The sequence below is a fragment of the Astatotilapia calliptera genome, chromosome 1 (assembly GCF_900246225.1).
Source record: "Astatotilapia calliptera chromosome 1, fAstCal1.2, whole genome shotgun sequence".
Taxonomy (NCBI): Eukaryota; Metazoa; Chordata; class Actinopteri; order Cichliformes; family Cichlidae; genus Astatotilapia; species Astatotilapia calliptera.
The window spans coordinates 28,412,871-28,431,967 of NC_039302.1; the positions used below are offsets into that span (position 1 = coordinate 28,412,871).

The 19,097-nt window shown below is 36.9% G+C and overlaps 2 protein-coding genes and 1 pseudogene across 4 annotated transcripts; 1 reads left to right on the forward strand and 2 right to left on the reverse strand.

Annotated features, from left to right (window-relative positions):
• Positions 1 to 1,193: 1,193 nt before the first annotated feature.
• Positions 1,194 to 6,283, forward strand: LOC113025360 (uncharacterized). Of its 2 annotated transcripts, XM_026172999.1 has the most exons (11): positions 1,194 to 1,253; positions 1,351 to 1,386; positions 3,231 to 3,266; positions 3,371 to 3,670; positions 3,745 to 4,065; positions 4,184 to 4,276; positions 4,434 to 4,458; positions 4,633 to 4,700; positions 5,032 to 5,068; positions 5,177 to 5,247; positions 5,850 to 6,283. In XM_026172999.1, the coding sequence occupies exons 1-11, from the start codon at positions 1,229 to 1,231 to the stop codon at positions 5,966 to 5,968; spliced, it is 1,131 nt and encodes a 376-aa protein (XP_026028784.1). In that variant the 5' UTR covers positions 1,194 to 1,228; the 3' UTR covers positions 5,969 to 6,283. The 2 variants fall into 2 exon arrangements, with proteins under 2 accessions (XP_026028784.1, XP_026028793.1); XM_026173008.1 differs by lacking the exons at positions 1,194 to 1,253; positions 1,351 to 1,386 and adding an exon at positions 3,045 to 3,133.
• Positions 6,284 to 6,737: 454 nt separating this feature from the next.
• LOC113025352 (UDP-glucuronosyltransferase 2A1 pseudogene) lies at positions 6,738 to 7,934 on the reverse strand (annotated as a pseudogene).
• A 2,255-nt stretch (positions 7,935 to 10,189) lies between these two features.
• chrna5 (cholinergic receptor, nicotinic, alpha 5) lies at positions 10,190 to 18,259 on the reverse strand. 2 transcript variants are annotated; one of them, XM_026172967.1, is made up of 8 exons: positions 18,101 to 18,259; positions 17,631 to 17,765; positions 15,047 to 15,198; positions 14,795 to 14,839; positions 12,708 to 12,817; positions 12,305 to 12,482; positions 11,523 to 12,218; positions 10,190 to 11,359 (listed from the first exon to the last, which is right to left on the reverse strand). In XM_026172967.1, exons 2-8 carry the CDS (start codon positions 17,713 to 17,715, stop codon positions 11,201 to 11,203), a joined length of 1,425 nt encoding a protein of 474 aa, XP_026028752.1. In that variant the 5' UTR covers positions 17,716 to 17,765; positions 18,101 to 18,259; the 3' UTR covers positions 10,190 to 11,200. The 2 variants fall into 2 exon arrangements, with proteins under 2 accessions (XP_026028752.1, XP_026028760.1); XM_026172975.1 differs by lacking the exon at positions 14,795 to 14,839.
• Positions 18,260 to 19,097: the final 838 nt, after the last annotated feature.

The following is a 19,097-nucleotide window of genomic DNA, read 5'->3' on the forward strand; positions in this document are numbered from 1 at the left end:
CCTAAAGAGAAGTTGGAAGTTAATTTATTTTTAGTTTCCAGAAACCACATCAAACTGTTCCACTTTTTAAAAAATTTTTTTAGTTTCATGTGAGACTCTTTGACACTTTGCTCAAAGGCTGACATCCTGTGGTAAATCTTTGTTACTACAAGTTACTTCCTAGTTGTTTTAAAGAGATATGTAACTTAATTTGTTCAGCTTGCTGCAATACATGCGCCCTTATTTGATTGGACATTAAAAGTTACAATTGCATTATAAGAGGTCCTGCCTAACTCTGAAGCAGTTACTTTCTGGAACATGTAATAATTAAGAAAATGTAATTTGTGAATTTTGAGGATATTTAAACACTGTGTACAAAGACAAAAAGGACCTTTGGAAAAAGTAGTGTAACCATGTGACCCACTCCTGGATACACGTTAATCTAGAATTGTAAGAAGATAGATTTGAGTGCACATCTGTAAATTAGAGTATATTCATAGAACACGCACACACACACACACACACACACACACACACCTTGCGCAAGTTCAGTAAATTGCAAGTTGCATTTTTGTGAAACTTTTTATGAACACCCCACCACTCCCAGAGGAAAAACTGAAATTGTCAAGCATTTGAATAAAACAACACTGGATCCTTTACAAAAATGCAAAGCAAATAATATTGTTCTTTTTCTGGATATCCAGAGGAAAAGGTTTGGCCCAAGTCAGTATAATCTGTTGAAGTCAGCCGGATCAGAATCAGTCAAAGTGCACTTTTAAATCGGTGTTCAGCTTTGTGTTATGGTCAAAGCCTCACTTTTATGAGTGTATATGTGTGTGTTTGAAAATCTATGGAAATCTTTTACATATATTTACGGTTGCCCTGAGAGGCCAAACAGACTGCAACTTCAGAAGTATTATATATTTCCTCAGTGAGCGCGAGTGAAAGAAGATAAGCATCCTGTATTGGGTATAATTGTCTGTATGTCAGAATGACTTATTATACAACTAAAGAAACATCAGTGGAAATCAATTTGTGATATGAGGTATTTGACAGTAAAATGGTTTATTTTTTGTAGATATTATTTTTTATCCAGTCAAAAATGTTGAACGTGTCACCTTACAAATAACAGGAAGTGGTTCAATATAGTTTCTCCATATTTACTCTCTGTGGTTTGAGCAAGACTTTTGAGAAGCTTTCAGAAGATACGCTGCAGAGGGTCTGTAAGGGCGGCTCATTGTCTATAACGATGAACATAATAATTGCTCTTCTGTGTGAGTGCACTAACAGATAACATCTATGTCTTTCAGTCAAACTGTTTTCTATTTAAGCTGAAAGGATTCATTAGATTTTTCACTTCTTTTCTTCAAGGTGTTCTGACAAATCAGGTCATAAGCCAAACCGAAGGTAAGTTCAGTTTCCTTCATTACAAGATATGTCTCTTCTGTATTCCTAAATGTTACTGAGCTGCATTCATCATTACATATACTACTCACTATGATGTCTCACAGATATTTTTCCTGCAAAGTGGTTAGCACTATTCTTCACATTGAGACAGTCCTGGGCTTAAACCCAGGCAGGCTGAGCTTACATGAGTTTTATCTGGGATCTTTAAATTATCCTGTAAATGAGATGACGAGATGAGTTAAAGTTCCCTGTCTTGACCTAAGACACACTTGGAAAAAAGATGCTAAATCAGATCTACTGCACTAACAAAGAAAGACTGTGACTCTTTCTCCTTGCTTAAATTAAATATATAAAATCAACCTAGAAAGATGGTGTAAGTTAATTTATTTTTAGTTTCCAGAAACCACATCAAACGATTCCACTTTTTTTTAAATTTAGAGTTTCATGTGAGACTCTTTGGCACTTTGCTCAAAGGCTGACATCCCATGGTAAATCTTTGTTACTACAAGTTACTTCCTAGTCATTTTAAAGAGATATGTAACTTAATTTGTTCAGATTGCTGCAATACATGCGCCCTTATTTGATTGGACATTAAAAGTTACAAATGCATTATAAGAGGTCCTGCCTAACTCTGAAGCAGTTACTTTCTGGAACATGTAATAATTTAAGAAAATGTAATTTGTGAATTTTGAGGATATTTAAACATTGTGTACAAAGACAAAAAGGACCTTTGGAAAAAGTAGTGTAACCATTGTGACGTTTACAGATATTTTATTTCGAAAAGGTCGAATGTAAGCCGGAAAGGGGGTTAGGAAAAAGGAAGGAAAACATTAGAGCAACAAGTTAGTGCTGCAGATTATGTTGCCGCTGCAAGCCTGAGAATTAAAGAATGGAACTGATAAATACTGAAGTTGTTATCATTAATGTTTGAGGCATGCAAACGTAAGCATGTGACCCACTCCTGAATACACGTTGATCTAGAATTGTAAGAAGATAGGTTTGAGTGAATCTGTAAATAATATTATATTTATGAAACACACACACACACACCGCAAGTTTCATTTTTCTGAAACTTTTCATAAATCTTTTATGAACACCCCAGCATGCCTGGGGTAAAAGCTGTAATTGTCAAGCATACAGACACACTGGACACTGGATCCTTTACAAAAATGCAAAGCAAATAATATTGTACTTTTTCTGGATATCCAGAAAAAGAACCAGTCAGTCTAATCTGTTAAAGTCAGCTGAATCAGAATCAGTCAAAGTGCACTTTTAAATCAGTGTTCAGCTTTGTGTTATGGTGAAAGCCTCACTTTTGTGAGTGTATATATGTGTGTTTAAATATGTGTGAAAATCTATTATGTATATTTCCTCAGTGAGCGCGAGTGAAAGAAGATAAGCATCCTGTATTGGGTATAATTGTCTGTATGTCAGAATGACTTATTATACAACTAAAGAAACATCAGTGGAAATCAATTTGTGATATGATGTATTTGAAAGTAAAATGGTTTAAGAACACACTCCTCTGAATTTTATTTTTTGTAGATATTATTTTTTATCCAGTCAAAAATGTTGAAATATCACGTGTCACCTTACAAATAACAGGAAGTGGTTCAATATAGTTTCTCCATTTTTACTCTCTGTGGTTTGAGCAAGACTTTTGAGAAGCTTTCAGAAGATACGCTGCAGAGAGTCTGTAAGGGCGGCTCATTGTCTATAACGATGAACATAATAATTACTCTTCTGTGTGAGTGCACTAACAGATAACATCTATGTCTTTCAGTCAAACTGTTTTCTATTTAAGCTGACAGGATTCATTAGATTTTTCACTTCTTTTCTTCAAGGTGTTCTGACAAATCAGGTCATAAGCCAAACCGAAGGTAAGTTCAGTTTCCCTCAATACAAGATATGTCTCTTCTGTATTCCCATATGTTACTGAGCTGCACTTATCTTTACATATGTTAATCACTATGATGTCTCACAGATATTTTTCCTGCAAAGATCCTGGCCCAGCAGACAATTATAAGTGAAAACAGTGACCTTTATGTAACATGCAGCACATTTGGAAAAAAGAAAGACTCAAGTGTCCATGTTTATTTGTTAATAAATGGGTGCGGAATCCAGACTCTCACCCAGAAACAAGATCAAAGTGACACCCTGTTCACCATATCCAGAGCTAGTCTTCATCACAGTGGAAATTACAGCTGTGTTTATTCCCCGAATCATTATACACTTTCTGAAGTAGCCAAGAAAGGAGACCACATCATTGAGATTCTGGTCATAGGTAAGTGTTTTGACTCCTGAACACATGATGTCATTGTTATTTCTTTCCACTCATTTTCTCCTGTTTCCATGCAGCCAATTTTCTCCCAGCAGACATTTCAATAGTTGGGTCATCCACTGTTCATGAGGGACACCATATTGAATTCCAGTGCACAGTGTCTCAACATATTCAAACTCTTGGTGGATGTAAATTCATCTACGCTTACCTGAGGAAGAATGTCACGATTCTCCAAGTGCAAGTCTTTAATGTCTCTCAGATGCTGACAACTTTCATCATCGATGGTGCGGTTTTGAGGGATTCAGGTCATTACAGCTGCATAGTGCTGCCATCAAAATGCTTCTATGAGCATGAGCACACAGTTCATGGAACAAACAAAGTATTTCTTCAGGTCAAAGGTAAGGCTCTCTGAATGTTTCAAAAATGCTTTAAATAGATGTATTTTTTATAATAATGTATTATTTTTATACTGAAATATATTTTTAAATAAATTAATCATCTTATTTTACTTTCCAGTTGATTTGGTGTCTACAGTATTACTCCATGTTGGAGTAATAACCTTGATGCTATCACTCGGGGCATGTCTTTGGTGGATTTGCAACAAAATAGGTCAAATAAGTATAATTAAAAATAATTTTAGGCTTCACATTTTTTTCACAAGTCATTGTTTATTGTATGGATTAATCAAACCAACCACATAATATAGCCGAATATACCTGCATGCAATATTTTGCTTTAAAATTATATTTGTTTTGCGTTTCAACAGTTCGCTCAACTTCTTGCAGACCACGGTGAGCTTTAATTCAATATGCATAATTTTTTGGACACTTCTGTGATTTTTATTATTAGGAAAATTATTTTTTTATGTTTTGTCTTTGTGTGTAAAGTTCTATATACTGAATGCACTATATCACTGAAAAAGTGAATGTACCACTGAAATATGTTTCGTTTGTTTTGTTTTACAGTGCAACGACTCAGCAGGCAAATTCAGACATGTTGGAGGAACAGCAGGAGCAGGAAGAGTGGGAAGACGGTATGGTCAAAATGGAGTTACAGTCAAGACATACTGTAGGGAATTTTTGATAAAGTTACATATGATGACTTAGAATGAAAATCTTATCTGTGTTCTGCTCTTTTCTAATCCAAGAAAGGATTTCTGTGTAATTTCACAAACAGTTATACATTCATATTCTTTCAAACAAAAAAACTATTTAAAACTATTCAAATCACATCTGTTTCATTAACGACTAAATTTTTCAAAGCTTTCAAAAGTGAGCTATATACAGCTGTTATAAATAGAAATTGCTATGAACTTTAATTTTTCTCTGTATTTCACTGTGTTTTTGTGTGTGTGTTTTTATCAGAAAAAGAAGACTCTTTCAGCATAGAGTATGATGACGCGTAAGAATATATTTTTATTTTCAACATCTGTACACTTAAAAAATGTGTAATAACAACAAAAGCATGAGCAGTAATAAAATCTGATCATTAACAACATTTTATCATCAGGTGTCCAAACAATCTGGCAGCTGAGGTTTCATTGCCTTCTGAAAATTTTGAAGACGCGTACACTGTTGTAGGTAAGCGATCACATTGTGTTTCATTGTGCTATAATAGACATAGTTTTGATGCCTTTTAACAGTCATTCAGGTGACTTTATTGCCTAACATGAACATAAAAGAGATGATAAGTCCCATAACATTAATCAGCAGCATGCCAAGTAATACATTTTACTAAAGTACGGTACTAAAAGTACTTTAAAATTAATATATTCAGTGAATCACAATTGGCAATGTAAGATGAATGCAACATGATGACATGTTGCATTATCAAATACAACATGTATTACCTAAGAGTAGTTATTATGTCTTCTAGTCTTGAGCTGGATTGAGCATGAAGTTATTAGAATAAGAAAACATATTGTTGGGAACTTATTACAAATGGTGTTTTAATACTTGAAACCAGAAGGTTTGTCTTTGTTGCTTTACTCAGTCTTACAGGAAGACCACAGGAAATGTGTGAAAGAGTGTTTCATGCTGCCTGAATTAGAATAGTTAATTCTGTCAGTAAAGATGGTTACCGGAAAAGAGGCGAAAGGCAAGACCATGAGTGTTGAAACTCATTAAACACATGTCTAAATAACACTTGCGACCACTATTTAACTGAAACTTTCCAACCACAGATGATGTGCCTGCAGATTCAAGGCCAGAATGCCTATATAGTTCATCAATGAAACGTAAAAAGAAAGACAACAGCGTCCCCACCCCCAGTTCCTCTTCATTCTATGTTTCAGCTAATTAATGACTGCAGGCAATGATCATGTTCAGAATGAGTGGCAATGTTTTCTGAAAGTGTAGTGGCTGCGAAGCATCGGCATTCACAGATGTTTATCAGCAACACAGCGGAATTGAAAGACTTGCTCCAACTTGCTGTTTCTTGTTTCTTCATAAAACATTTTGATCAAAGGCATAGATGTACTTACCATGCTTTATAAAATAGTCTGCATTTTGCTTTCACTCTAGAGCATGCAGACATTAGTGTTTTATATTTTTCCTAGAGATGTGTTCACATTTTTGTGACCCCTTATTTCCATCAATCCATCATAAAAATGTATATAATATGTATATAATACAATAAAAAATACTCACTGTGTATAGCTTTCAAATTTACAATTATTATGTTTTTATTGTGGTAATTAGATGTATTTGTATTCAATAAATTGTTTCTAATCCATACAGAACATGTTTAATAAATTTGAGGTTGGGGTTTGGGAAGGCTATCACATTATCCTGCATAATTAAATAATTAAAATAGAAAAAGCACATTCTACTGTTCACCATGGGGACATAGACTGTGGACACAGGGATCAGGGTTTTATGGTTGTAATTTTTATTCAGTTGAATGAACTTTCACATTTGACAGTAGCTTTGATTTGTAACATAACTGGGGAAAACTACACTGAAATCTGCAAAATAACACAAACCATGTCTTATCATTTCTTATTCAACCTATTAGTTTTAATTTTTAGGCATTTTTCAAGACATAACAGCCTACAGAACACAAGAGATTTTTAAAAAAAAGTAATTAATGCACCAGCAGCTAAAAAAGATAGTACTACATCTACAGAGTGGTAGGAATACCGGGACATTCTGTAGGACTCTGCTTTCAGGTGAGCTGCTCCTTTGTGCCTCATGACAAACTCTATCAAGAAGAGAGCGTTATCCAGTGACATTACTGGTTTATCTCTGTGTAGCCTGGAAAGTCTCTGCATGTTCGCCCTGTAGGAGGGATCATTCATGACTTCATGTAAGGCCTTCAGAAAATTATCATCTTTATCCACAATGGCTAATGTAAGAATTTTAGCTGCTCCTTTTTCTTTCAAGCGAAGCAGGTTATCATACTGGTCAAAAAACACAGGTAGGCCCACAATGGGAACTCCATGATAAATAGCTTCCTGGACTCTGTTTGTTCCTCCATGTGACACAAATAATTTTATTTTAGGGTGTCCTAAAAGGTCATTCTGTGGCATCCAATCAACAAATAAAGTGTTATTACCCAGACCAATTGGCCTGTCACCTTTATACTTCCAGATGACTTTCTGTGGTAGTTTAGCAAAAGCTGCAGCGATCTCATTTGTTATATCAGCAGGAAGTTCAGTCACAAAAGTCCCCAGAGACATGAGGATGAAGCCATGCTCTCCAGAACTCTGCACAAAGTCCTCCAAGTGTTCAGGAAGTGGTTCAGAAGGTTTACACTGAAATCCTCCTATATAGATAACATTAGGCATGGTCGGTCGAGGGAACTCAAACACAAAGTCCACTCTCATGAGCCACAGGTCTGCTCCTTGTAATAAGCCACAATATGTAACATCTGAGCCAAAGAATTTATTGAAAACAGCTTGATACTGAGGATGGATTAAAAATATGTCCTGTGCTTACCAGATGACATAGCAAATTAGATTTTTGACTGTCTGTATGAAAGTCATGCTGTCTGTCAGCCCAGAACCAGTTATTGGGATATACGATAATGGTGAAGGTGCAATGGCCAAGTGTCCCTCCCCACTAGTTGCGAATTGTACATTATAGATCAGAGGTAATTTCAGGCGATTAATATGCCTGCACCCCATGCTGGGTCAGTGAGGACTAGGTCATATTTGTGCACCTTTAAATTACTCATCAAATTCTCATCTTCAAGCATGATAGCCATTTTGCATATGATTCCATCATATCATTAAACATTTCAACCTGCAAACTCAAAAAGCTAAAAACCTAGCTTTGTGCTAATTAATCCTTTTTCACCTGCATTTTTAGCTGTCCTTATTCCTAACATCCTTTACCCCCCTCCAACTATGTTTATTATTTCAACTTATAGTCTCTGTATTTTAGTGGTGTAGTGGAAAATCAAATGTCACTCATCAATACGCTCACATAGCTGTAATGTGAAAATAAGGCCATGCGGGGGCAGTGCAGGCTCAACTAAAGGCCGGAGACAAAAGCAGTCTTCCTGGTTTTTCAAACGTTTCCAGAAGTGAAGTAAACCTCCCCACCATTTTTTCCACTTAGAAAGAATTATCTGAGGTATGAAAAATCAGTCATACAACAAAACAATCTGGCGAGACATCCTCAAATAGCTTTTAATTCTGTAATAAATTTCAGTGAAATAAAAACATCCCGTCCCTGAAGCGTCTTTTGTGCTGCGACCATGGATTGTCTTACAGTCTCCACAAAGTATGCAGTAAATGTCCTCAAGGTGAAAGGAAGTGCTGTGAAATTCAAGTCCTGGCAAGAGAGTCTGCTCTTTCTCAAAGAGGGCGAGGGAGAATGAATAAAGAAACTATTTAAATGACAATGTTTCCATATAGGGTTGCCAACCGTCCCTTAAAATACGGAATCGTCCCGTATTTCGAAACAAAAGTACACGTCCCGTATTGAGCTAATAAGGGACGCACTTTGTCCCGTAATACAGTGAGAATCAAAAGTAGTCTATAAATGTTTATGGAATTAACACTTTGTTTGAAAACATAATTCCCAGCCCCTCTCCTGCTTTGTGACCAATGAGCTGACAGCACACTTATGACAATTCGAGTATGACAATTCAGATTACCGCTCATCTCATTGGTCGAGGAAAGGTCGCTTGCGGAGAAAATACCGGAAGACAACAGATGACCACAACAAGAAGCATGGCCAACAGGGGAACAAACGCCGACTCTGCGGTGCAAGTCTCGGACGACAGTACACCTAAAGCTGGGCAAACACTGTGCGATTTTTTTCAGTCACGTTATTCAGCTCCTGCTCAAACTGCACGATTGACTCGCAGGGGTTAGTAGTTCGTATGTCACGATGTACTCTCACACTATACCGCCCGATGCTCTGATGTGACCTGAGTGCTCACACTGTGCCTCCATAACATGAAGGTTATAACAGAAAATCTGTCGCTCGCTCTCTCTGTCTTTCACTCACACAGACACACCACTACCATCAACTTTGCTAAATTGCTAATGAAAAACATTGATCAGGCAGCTGTGATTGAGCAGCAATGTAAATCCAACTATTTTCACGGTTGTTGTGGTCGTGATAATTTTGTGATGCCACATCGAAAAGGCTCGGATGAGCTTTCCAAAGTTCTACAAGTTGTGCCTCCATCGCTTGTGTCCAGTTCACACGCTGCACAGCCGTGCTGCGCCGTCTTTTTCACCAACGTTTACGTTTGCGCGTGAGCAGTGCGCCTGTGGTGACACCCTCACGAGCGATTGATGATCGGGAGCTGGTCGTGAGGTGTTAATCACTTCTCGTTACCCCACGTATACTACACGACGCACGATGAAGGCCAAAATCGGTCCGATCACTCAAAAATCGGCTCAAAATGGGCCAAAAATCGCACAGTGTGAGCCCAGCATTAGAGCAGCAATGTTTGTTCCCCTCAGAGAAAGGGAAGAATGGGAAAAGGAAAACACCTGGCTGGAAAACGTTAATATGGGCATGTGCAGTGAATATCAGCGCTATGTGGCCAGAAGTGTGATAATATAATTTATTTTGTGTAATAAACAACTGCAAGGATAGATGATTACAACAAATTGATGACTAATACATAAAAGTAATACATAGATGAATAATGATGATGAGTTATGATGCGTAATCATGGGAACAAGCGGGTTTACAAACAGGAGCAGCTGATTAGCATTAGAAAAGCTGAAATAATACCTCAACTGAAGCCAATTGTACTAAATGCACTAAATGTGCACTGTTACAAGAATGTTTTTCTTTCTATTGTTTTCTATTATTTTAAGTTAAGCAGGACAGAGTGCTTTTAAAGAAAGATTTACTTATATTCTCAAAAGTTAAGCATGACAGGCTTCTGTTTAAGAAAGAGACCTGTTTTATCGTGTTAATGTTGTCATTTTGAGCTAAAAATAAATGGCTAAATGATCATTTGTTTCACATGTGTTCATATCACAAAGAATAGAATATGCATCTACTTAAATCAACTTCAAGTCAAATGGTTAAAAAAATAATTTCCATATAAGAACATAACTGACACACATGCAGTCAGCATAATAATAATTGTATCTATTGTGGTCATATAACTGTAGCCTTCTAAAAGGCAAAGGAATTCAAGGAAATTGTGGAGAAATGCTGATCTTTTATTTACCAAGACCAGCTGTTCTCTTTCACAATTGTGCACCTTGTCAGATTTTGTGTTTACCTGCAAGAATAGTCTATTTTTAAACTACTAATGAATCTGACATTGCTGATAGGGCATACTGTGTAAAAGTGAGAATCATGATTATGTTCTACAGTTCAAAAGATCATCAAAAACTAGTACATAAAGCTTAAAACGTGTCCTAGTGCCTTCATGGGGTATGCTTTTCCTCATGTCCTCATGAAGGGATTTATGGGAATCTCTGGGATTTGTTCTTGCCATATTGTATTGTGCTTTTTCCAGAACCAACAATAAATCCACTCAATGATGCCAGTAAACAGACAAGGCCAAATACATGTATCATATTGTACTGTTATTTATTTATATGTGAAATGTGGACAGAAATGCAGATGATCTTTTCTAAGTAATATTTAATCTCAAATGCAGAATTTAGATTAAAATCAAGTTCATCCTATAGTGATTATGTACTCTGCTACACACTAAGTCTCATATTATACCCTTTCCCTAAAGATTTTTAAGGGTTTTTATGTTTCAGTTGTGCTTTGTTGAAAAATATTGTTTATCATAGACACATTTACAAATTGGTAGTATTCAGTACATATGTCTACTCTGAGTACATGTTTGTTCATTATTCCAGTATCAATCAACTATATGCTGAAAGCCTACATAAGAACAGTACATGTTATGGATTTGAGACAAAGCCTGTTTCTCTCCACTCTGCAAACAAGGCACCCAAAGCTGTAGCTGTGCAGCTCTGGCACACCTATAGCAAACAGAATAACCCCGAGCAGGACTATAATCATATCTTAAATATGACTAGAAGTAGCTGTTTATGTGCTTTGCTTCAATTTTTGGTTAGTCTAACTGTGGTTATTAGAGGATACTTCCAGCATGGCTAGGGACAATGATACTGGCCCATTTGTAAATAACTGGGATGAAGAGGAGAGCAGAACCAAGGACTGACACCAAGAGGAAGGCCCACAAAAACATTCGATCCAGAACCTGGGCTACAAACTTCCAGTCTTGAACAACCTGTAACAGAAGAAGCACATGGCAGTCTCTATATTCTTAATGGTTATGGGGAGACACATATATAAGCTAACTCAGGGTAATGAATCCGTAATTTTTCCAAGTTTACTGTCTTTGTTGTAATTTGCGATTTTGTTTTACAAATGAAAAAACCCTCAAAACTCACCTCTCTGACCTGATTTTCTTTAACCACATGCATGGTAATGTAGCGAATAGACTCCAAAGCAGCTTCTAGGTTGTGTCGAGTGTAGAGGAGCTGAGTGAGCTCAGGTGTCGAGCTCTTTATCCCTTCCAGTCCCACCGCTTCTCTAGCCCTGGCTACTCCAGCTGTGGCATAACGATCCACATGGCTGCGCATGCATAACAATTTAGGAAGTCGATGCAGGAAAATTTTCCTCACCCAGGGTGCCATACTGTGATGTGTAGAAGAAGAGCGGTGGTGGATGTTGATGGCAAAGACAGTAATAATGATGGAAAGTGTGACAAAGATCATGGTAAAGACCAGGTACTCCCCAATGAGTGGGATTGCTTTTGAAGAGGAGGGGATGATCTCCTCAATGACCAGGAGGAAGACGGTAAGCGACACCAACACTGAGGTGCAGAGAGAGATCTTCTCACCACCATTTGAAGGCAGATAGAAAACAAGAATGGTAAGAAAGGACAAGCCAATGCAGGGAATGATGAGAAAGAGGGTGTAGAAAAGAGGCAACCTGCGGATAATGAAGAAGTAGGTAATGGTGGGATAGGAAGAACTGCCATCAGTCCTCAGACCACGGCTGCCTGTGGCTTTTACTATCTCCCATTCACCATTGTCAAAATAGTCCTGCTTGTCTACGTGGAAGTCCTCCAGAATTATGTCCACCTGTTAAATCAAAAAGGGAATCTAATTAATCAGTGTTTATTACAATATTAATGTACTGCAGATGCTGTTATATAATAGAAATTCACCTGGGAGCCATCATAGGTCCAGGAGCCAAACTTCATTGAGCAGTTCTGGAGGTCAAAAGGAAAGAAGGTGACATCAATGGTGCAGGCTGACTTGTAGTTGGCTGGTGGTGTCCACAATATTGTACCATTGTACTTCACAACGGCCTTGGTGATAGTTCCCTCAAAGCGTCCATCAGAACTATTAAGAAAAATATGCCCACATTTTAGCTAACAGCTTCTTTAAGAGTACTCCTACAACATCCAGAACAACAACTTCCTTTACTTCATTTTAATCTCCCCACTTTTTTTCTTTGCTTTATATACTATGAAAATCATTTGGAAAATTAGGAAAATGTAAGAAAAAAAGAAAAAGCTTTTCATTATATCTTTTAATAACCTATTTATATACAGTACAGTGACATACTTATCATACAGTACAACATCCGGCAGCCATAGCCTGTCTGAGGGGACACGGATCGATGTGATGCCCAGGTATTCATCAGGATTCCATCTGAGTTTCATGTCAGTCCATTCCTACGTGAGGGAAAAGAGTCCATTTAACAATTAAAACCACAACTAATCTATCAATGGGTTGCTAAAATACATATTAAACTTATTTGAAAATTCATATCCTTTCTTGAAAGTCAGTTTTTGTAATAATTTCATTGCACCTGAGCTAGTAGCTGGTTGACTTAGCGCAGAGACTGGGAACAAGGAGGAACCGCTAGTTAGAAGTGACAACAACTTATTCTTTAGACTAGAGAAATTTGGTAGTGGTGGCAAAGAAAATGGAAAGTGATAAGGACTGTAACAAGATGACTGGATAGAAGAAAAAAGGACGGTTACGAACATCTGGTTTCCCTCAAGCTATCATAATGGAGGGAGATGACAGCACAACAAATCCTGTCTTTAGGTAATTGGTATTTGGCTGGTAAGAGGTTCTGAGAAGATAGTTTGGTGGTAGAAATACGATCCAAGCCATAAGTCATTGCCAATTATTATTTAACCAGTTAAGAGATAAAACAAGGAACCATGAATACACTGGGAACATGGCTCCATACAATGAACAGCTATGTCAGTTTTATCTGGCAATGTACCAGACTATGATAAAAATAGAATAGAATAGAATTCAACTTTATTTTCATTGCACATGTCACAGGTACAAGGCAATGAAATGCAGTTTGCATCCATCTAGAAGTGCTTTAGCCATGACTGTCAATATAGATATGTAAATATATTACAGAAATGGGTCTATTATGGTATGTTATAATGTACACGGTATGAAGGTATGTTATGAATATGCTATAACTATAAGTATGTACAGGCTGTAGTGAGTACGAACTATGTATGAACAGGATATAAATATGAAAAACTATGAAATAAAAAAACTATAGAGAAATATGAGATATACAGCTATACAGAAATGTGAACTATGCAAGTTATAAACAGTGTTGAATTAAAAATTATCGTATTGTACAGAATGATTATTTACACAGAAGCAGGCGTGTATTCAGCCTCCCCTTACGAAATCAGGTTTATAGGGTGTTAGTATAGCTTGCTGGATTGAGAGTGTGACTCATATGCCTCAAGGCTATTGCAGTAGTCTAGATTCAAATCTCCTTTGGGGCATTTCCCACTTAACTTTCCTGGCTCTCTATCCCAGCTTTCCTGTCCAGTCTATGCTCTTCTGTTATAATACATCCTAAAAAGCCAAAGCAGCCATTCCCAGAGTGAAGACTGCTACTTCTATCCAGTTAATACAAAGTGTTAAGGCCCATGTGTGACCCACCTGTCACTGGCAAACAAACTTCAATACAAGACCACTAAAACTTAGGCCAGAGTAATATCACAACTTAACCACTAACCACCACCCATTCCTCCTGACTATATTCCTAATAGTGTAATTTCCTGCTGTTGGACAACAAAATCCTGAGACTATTAACCCTTCAATCTTAATCTCTACAGATTATAAATATTGCCAAGGTCAGACAGAATATAATAATATAATTGAATGCTGCTACTCATTTAACAATGCAGCAGTTTTCCATCTACATTTAGTACGAAACACGGCAGCAACGCTATTCACAAACACTCAATGCAAGAAACATTTTACTTCAGCTCTTGCAGAGCTACACTGGCTTCACAATTCCTGCAGAATCCAATTTAAGACTGTATTGATTACTTTTAAATCACTAAATGATAGAGCTCCACTTTATATCTCAAAATACTTAACTCTTCATTAAGCAAGCAGATCTCTCAGATAAGAGAATCAATTGCTGTCACAGCTTCCACATTCAAGCCTTAACACAAAGCCGGTGAGTACCTTTACTGTTTTGGCCCAAAGACTGTGGAATAAGCATCCTCCTATTATTATATGCCGTCTTTTTATTCAAGGGCTTTATGTATTTTTTAATATTTCTTGTAAGTTTAGATTAGAAAGGTGCTATAAAAATATTAATGGCGCAACATGATGTTACATCATTTTGTAAGTACAGATATAGAGGTACTTGCCTGTTTCATCCAAACATTAGTTGTCATTAACTGATTTTTCTCATCCTAGAATTGTAAAACAACACATTTTGTACAAAAAACATTCACATTTTATATTAAGTGATACATTATATTTTTAGAGAGCAGAGAACAGAGCAGTGATTTAAATGGCATTTAATCTTTGAACAAACTATTTTATGTCCTTTATATGATTTCTTGGTAACAAATAGATAAACATTATCACAGTAATAATCAGTGCTGATTTATACTCACCACGTCAACAAGCTGTGAAATAGCTAGTCCAAACCTCACACGGATTGTCTGGTTTAGGTATTCCACTGGACGAACCCATTTCTGGTAGTTTTTAAAGAGATATTTGAATAGTTTGTCTTCTGCTTTTGCGTAGGTGGAGAGTTTTGGAATACCTAAGAGATGGAAAAGACGTGATTTTTAAAATATCTATATCTATCTGTCTATCTAGCTATACTGGTTTATTTTAAGGTAATTCAGAAAATATAGCATTACTTATTAACAGGCATGTTAAAAAAAGTTAAACCATTCCCTGTATGTTTTCAAACAGCACTGCATTTACCTTTCTGAACTTATATTAGTTTTATGTGTAGCGCTTCTGGCTATGACCTCTGCAAACCAAAGTTAGGAACCAAACTCATACTGAATATATAATTAAGATTACTACATCAAAAGAGAATGTATGAAGCCTTTACAATGAGTGCCAAGCATGGTAGCAAATATTTTCTACTTAGCCTTTGCTAATGGAGTGATCAAAAAGAAATGTATTTTTGAATATAGCATTCAAAATACATTTTTAGTGTTTAGCTGGGATGTTCTGGGTGATGATGGGTTAGCTAGAGACAAATTTAAGCAATAGTTTTTTTTCTTTTAGGTTCCCAGTCTGTAAGATGCCATCAGTTAATATTTGCAGAGTATAGCCTCAGAACAATATCCAAATAAAACACTGCAGTTAGACTGTGCTTCATGCACGTGTACTGATGAAATGTATGTCTGCAATTTAAAATGTAATCAGAGGAAGCACTGCAGCGATTTGGCTCAGTTCCTATTTACTTTGTACCATTCCTTCACTAGTGTGAGTACCTGATATGTCTATACACCTTTCTCATCACATCACTGCACTGTGAGTCATATGCAGCAACGATTGTAAATAATGCGGACATTCTCATTTGAAGGATAATCCTATTCAATAAAAGTCACTGCTTTCTAATGTATCCCGCCATCTTTACTGCATATGTAACAAAAGTAAACATAAGATGTGAAATTTTAAACATGACTTGAACTTGGACTGTTCACGGTGAATTGTGGAATTGCTGTTGATGCCAAATTTTAGGAAAATAGTTTTAGGCAAGAATATCTTTAGGCATGAAGTTTTTCTTCAGCTGACTTGTTAAAACACAAACAACTACAGGGTGCTAAAATACACTGAGTGTTTAACAACCATTTTAATTCATCTAATCCTAGTTTGTTCACTATATAAACTACATTTCTTTATAATCAAAGCACTTATAGAGTAGGTGGCATAGATTGTGGTCATGGCATTAAACCAATTCCACCACATTAAGGGTTCAACTGTTTTACAACTGCTGCATCGCTTTGCTGTATCAGAATACCAGTACAAACAAAAAGCTACTGATTCTTCACCTCCATGGTAATAAACTCAATTTATGGATAGTGAATGTGGCTCCAAATCTACCTCAAGACTGACCACAAATATGTGGTGTCACTCTCAGGCTGCGTGGATCAATAAAGACAAGGCTTCAAACAGCCTCAATCAATGACTGTGTGATCAGCAAATTCATCATCTCTCAGAGCTTCTTCTGCACTGTCACCAGCATCCTGCTTGGGTGAAAAACAGGCAGGAGAATCTTCTGGATTCTACATTCATCACTGATGACTTATTGGTAACCTGGGAATGTGCTCAGTCATAAATGATGTAGTAAAAAGTTGGTGTTTAGTATATGAGAAAAACCTGGAGCTCATTCATTATCAGTGTCAGCAAATGTTGAATTCTATCAGCAAATGATATTTACACATAAATACTGCGTAAAAAATATTTCATGTTAAATCATTTACTCAAATGAATGCTAGCTTCTGCTTGTTCAGTGCATCTCAAAACACTAAGCATGTAATGCAATAAACATGGAATATATAATGTGAGTTGCTGAGGATTCCAGTGATAAATTCTCTAAAGATCACATGCTGCCACAGTCAGGCAAATATGTAAAACATTAATAACAAGAGATCACAAAATAATGGACAAATAAAGTATATTTGTATATACGTTAATGATGGCAGCAGATCTTTCTTCCCTCCCGTTGGTATAGTTTATATTATTATTCCTGTCCTTTCTCACTTTCTACTGTTCCTCACCTGCCCACCAATAACCTCTACTAAGTTAATTCTCCAAGAGTGACTTCAGTTATTCTTTTGTCATAACCAAAGGTTATCTTTTCCATCCACTTATCCACACAGACCCTCTGTTTTCAGTCAATGATAACGAATGAAAACAGAGTGTTAATTATTGATGTAGGTGAAAATCGTGTGTCATAGTAAAAAGTAAGCACTCTGTTTCTTCAGAGGAAGTCTATTTAAAATTGAACAGTCTTTTAGTTACTAGCTTTAGAATTTTTTACATATTTGATCAGTAAGAGGATAGCTAACTTGTTTTTCTAAACTCACAGCAAATGCACAAATTATAAAATGTTATATTAACATGCTGACACAAGTCACTCCTTGTAGCTGAACTCTTGCAATTTTTTTTCAATATTCTGTAGAAAACTCTGCTACTCTGTCATCAGGCATCCCCAGGTCATAAAACACTCACGTAGTGAGTGGCACAGGTAGCACCAGCACACCAATGGCAGCAGCAGTGTGAGAGAGGTGGCTGCCCCTCCTGCTCTCCACATCATATCAGAGGTGGCACTCGATCCACACAGCTGGTACCTTGGGCATCCCAGAGCTGGAAAATAAAATATTCAAAACAATAGTTATTAAAAACCGTGGCTTCTTTATACATCTGGGTAAATAAATCTTGCCTTGGGTAAACGCTCAAATCCCAAGTTATTCGTCTTTATTAAAGCCGAATAAAATCTTATTTAGGGATTTCAGGGGAAAGGCTGTGAAAAACAAATAAGCATCATCTACACTAAATAATAAACTGCAACCACACTTATAACATCCAGAACAACATCTGCATAAGTCAAGAATATGTTCTACCTTCACCTTGCTAAGATGACCCTCTGCAAGATAAAAATTACATTTTAATATGTGAGCATGCAGCTGCTGTATCCATACCTGCTCTGAGGTTGTCCCATTAAGAGTGATTAACAGTGGATGTGAAGGTAGTTAGTGTCCAAACAACAGCGGCAGTGCTGCTGTACTGCTCCTCCATTACATGCAGGTTCTTTCTCTCGCCTTACACAGATGCTGCTTCACTCCCTGCTGCCTCCAATTGTGAACAGGCAACGCATGCTCATCCCCTCCTCCTCCTGTTCCTTAGGAGAGTCCGCCCCCAGCCCCCAGCACCATCACCGTTTTCCATCCTTCCCGTTTCTCTAACATTCTCGTGGTCACTAATAACAGGCAAGAATAATTGCACCCTCCATGCAGCCACCTCATTGCCTCTCCACAGCAGCTAATGGTAAGCTCTGCCACTGCCACTCTGCTTTGCATCTAACCAACAGTTTCCAGATCATTACCTGGTGCCCACTGCCACACATGATGATGTATTTTGTGATACTTGTCCCCCCCCACAATTCTGTGTCAATATGTTTGCTTCCATGGTGACAGCATATTGTGGGATGCAGAAATGTTAACATGCAAGGGGAAGATAAATATTAACCAAATTCTGTTGGAAAACCATTTTCCAAAGTCAGTGCAGCATATTTACATTTTACTGTCTTATCTTTTGTTTTATAAAATACTAAATACATAACAAAACACAATTTTGTGTGAGTATGCAGGGCTTATGTGTGTAAAAGCAGTCTTGTTATTTAGTATTAAAACCTGTTAAATATAACCTATTATACTTTTCATAGCATCTGTGAAACGGTAATGGGAGACCTTTCTGAAAAATATCAGAATTATCTGTTACATGCAAATCTTTACAAAAAAAAATCAAATCCTGGAAAAAACATTTCAGGATTTGCAGATGAGCAGAAGACATTCATCTCTTGCAGTTATTTCACAGCCAAAGATTTAGTATGTGCAATAAACCACCATAGATGCACCGACATGCATCTACATAGGCTATATATCGACATATAAAACTCTTATATATTATAAACCAATA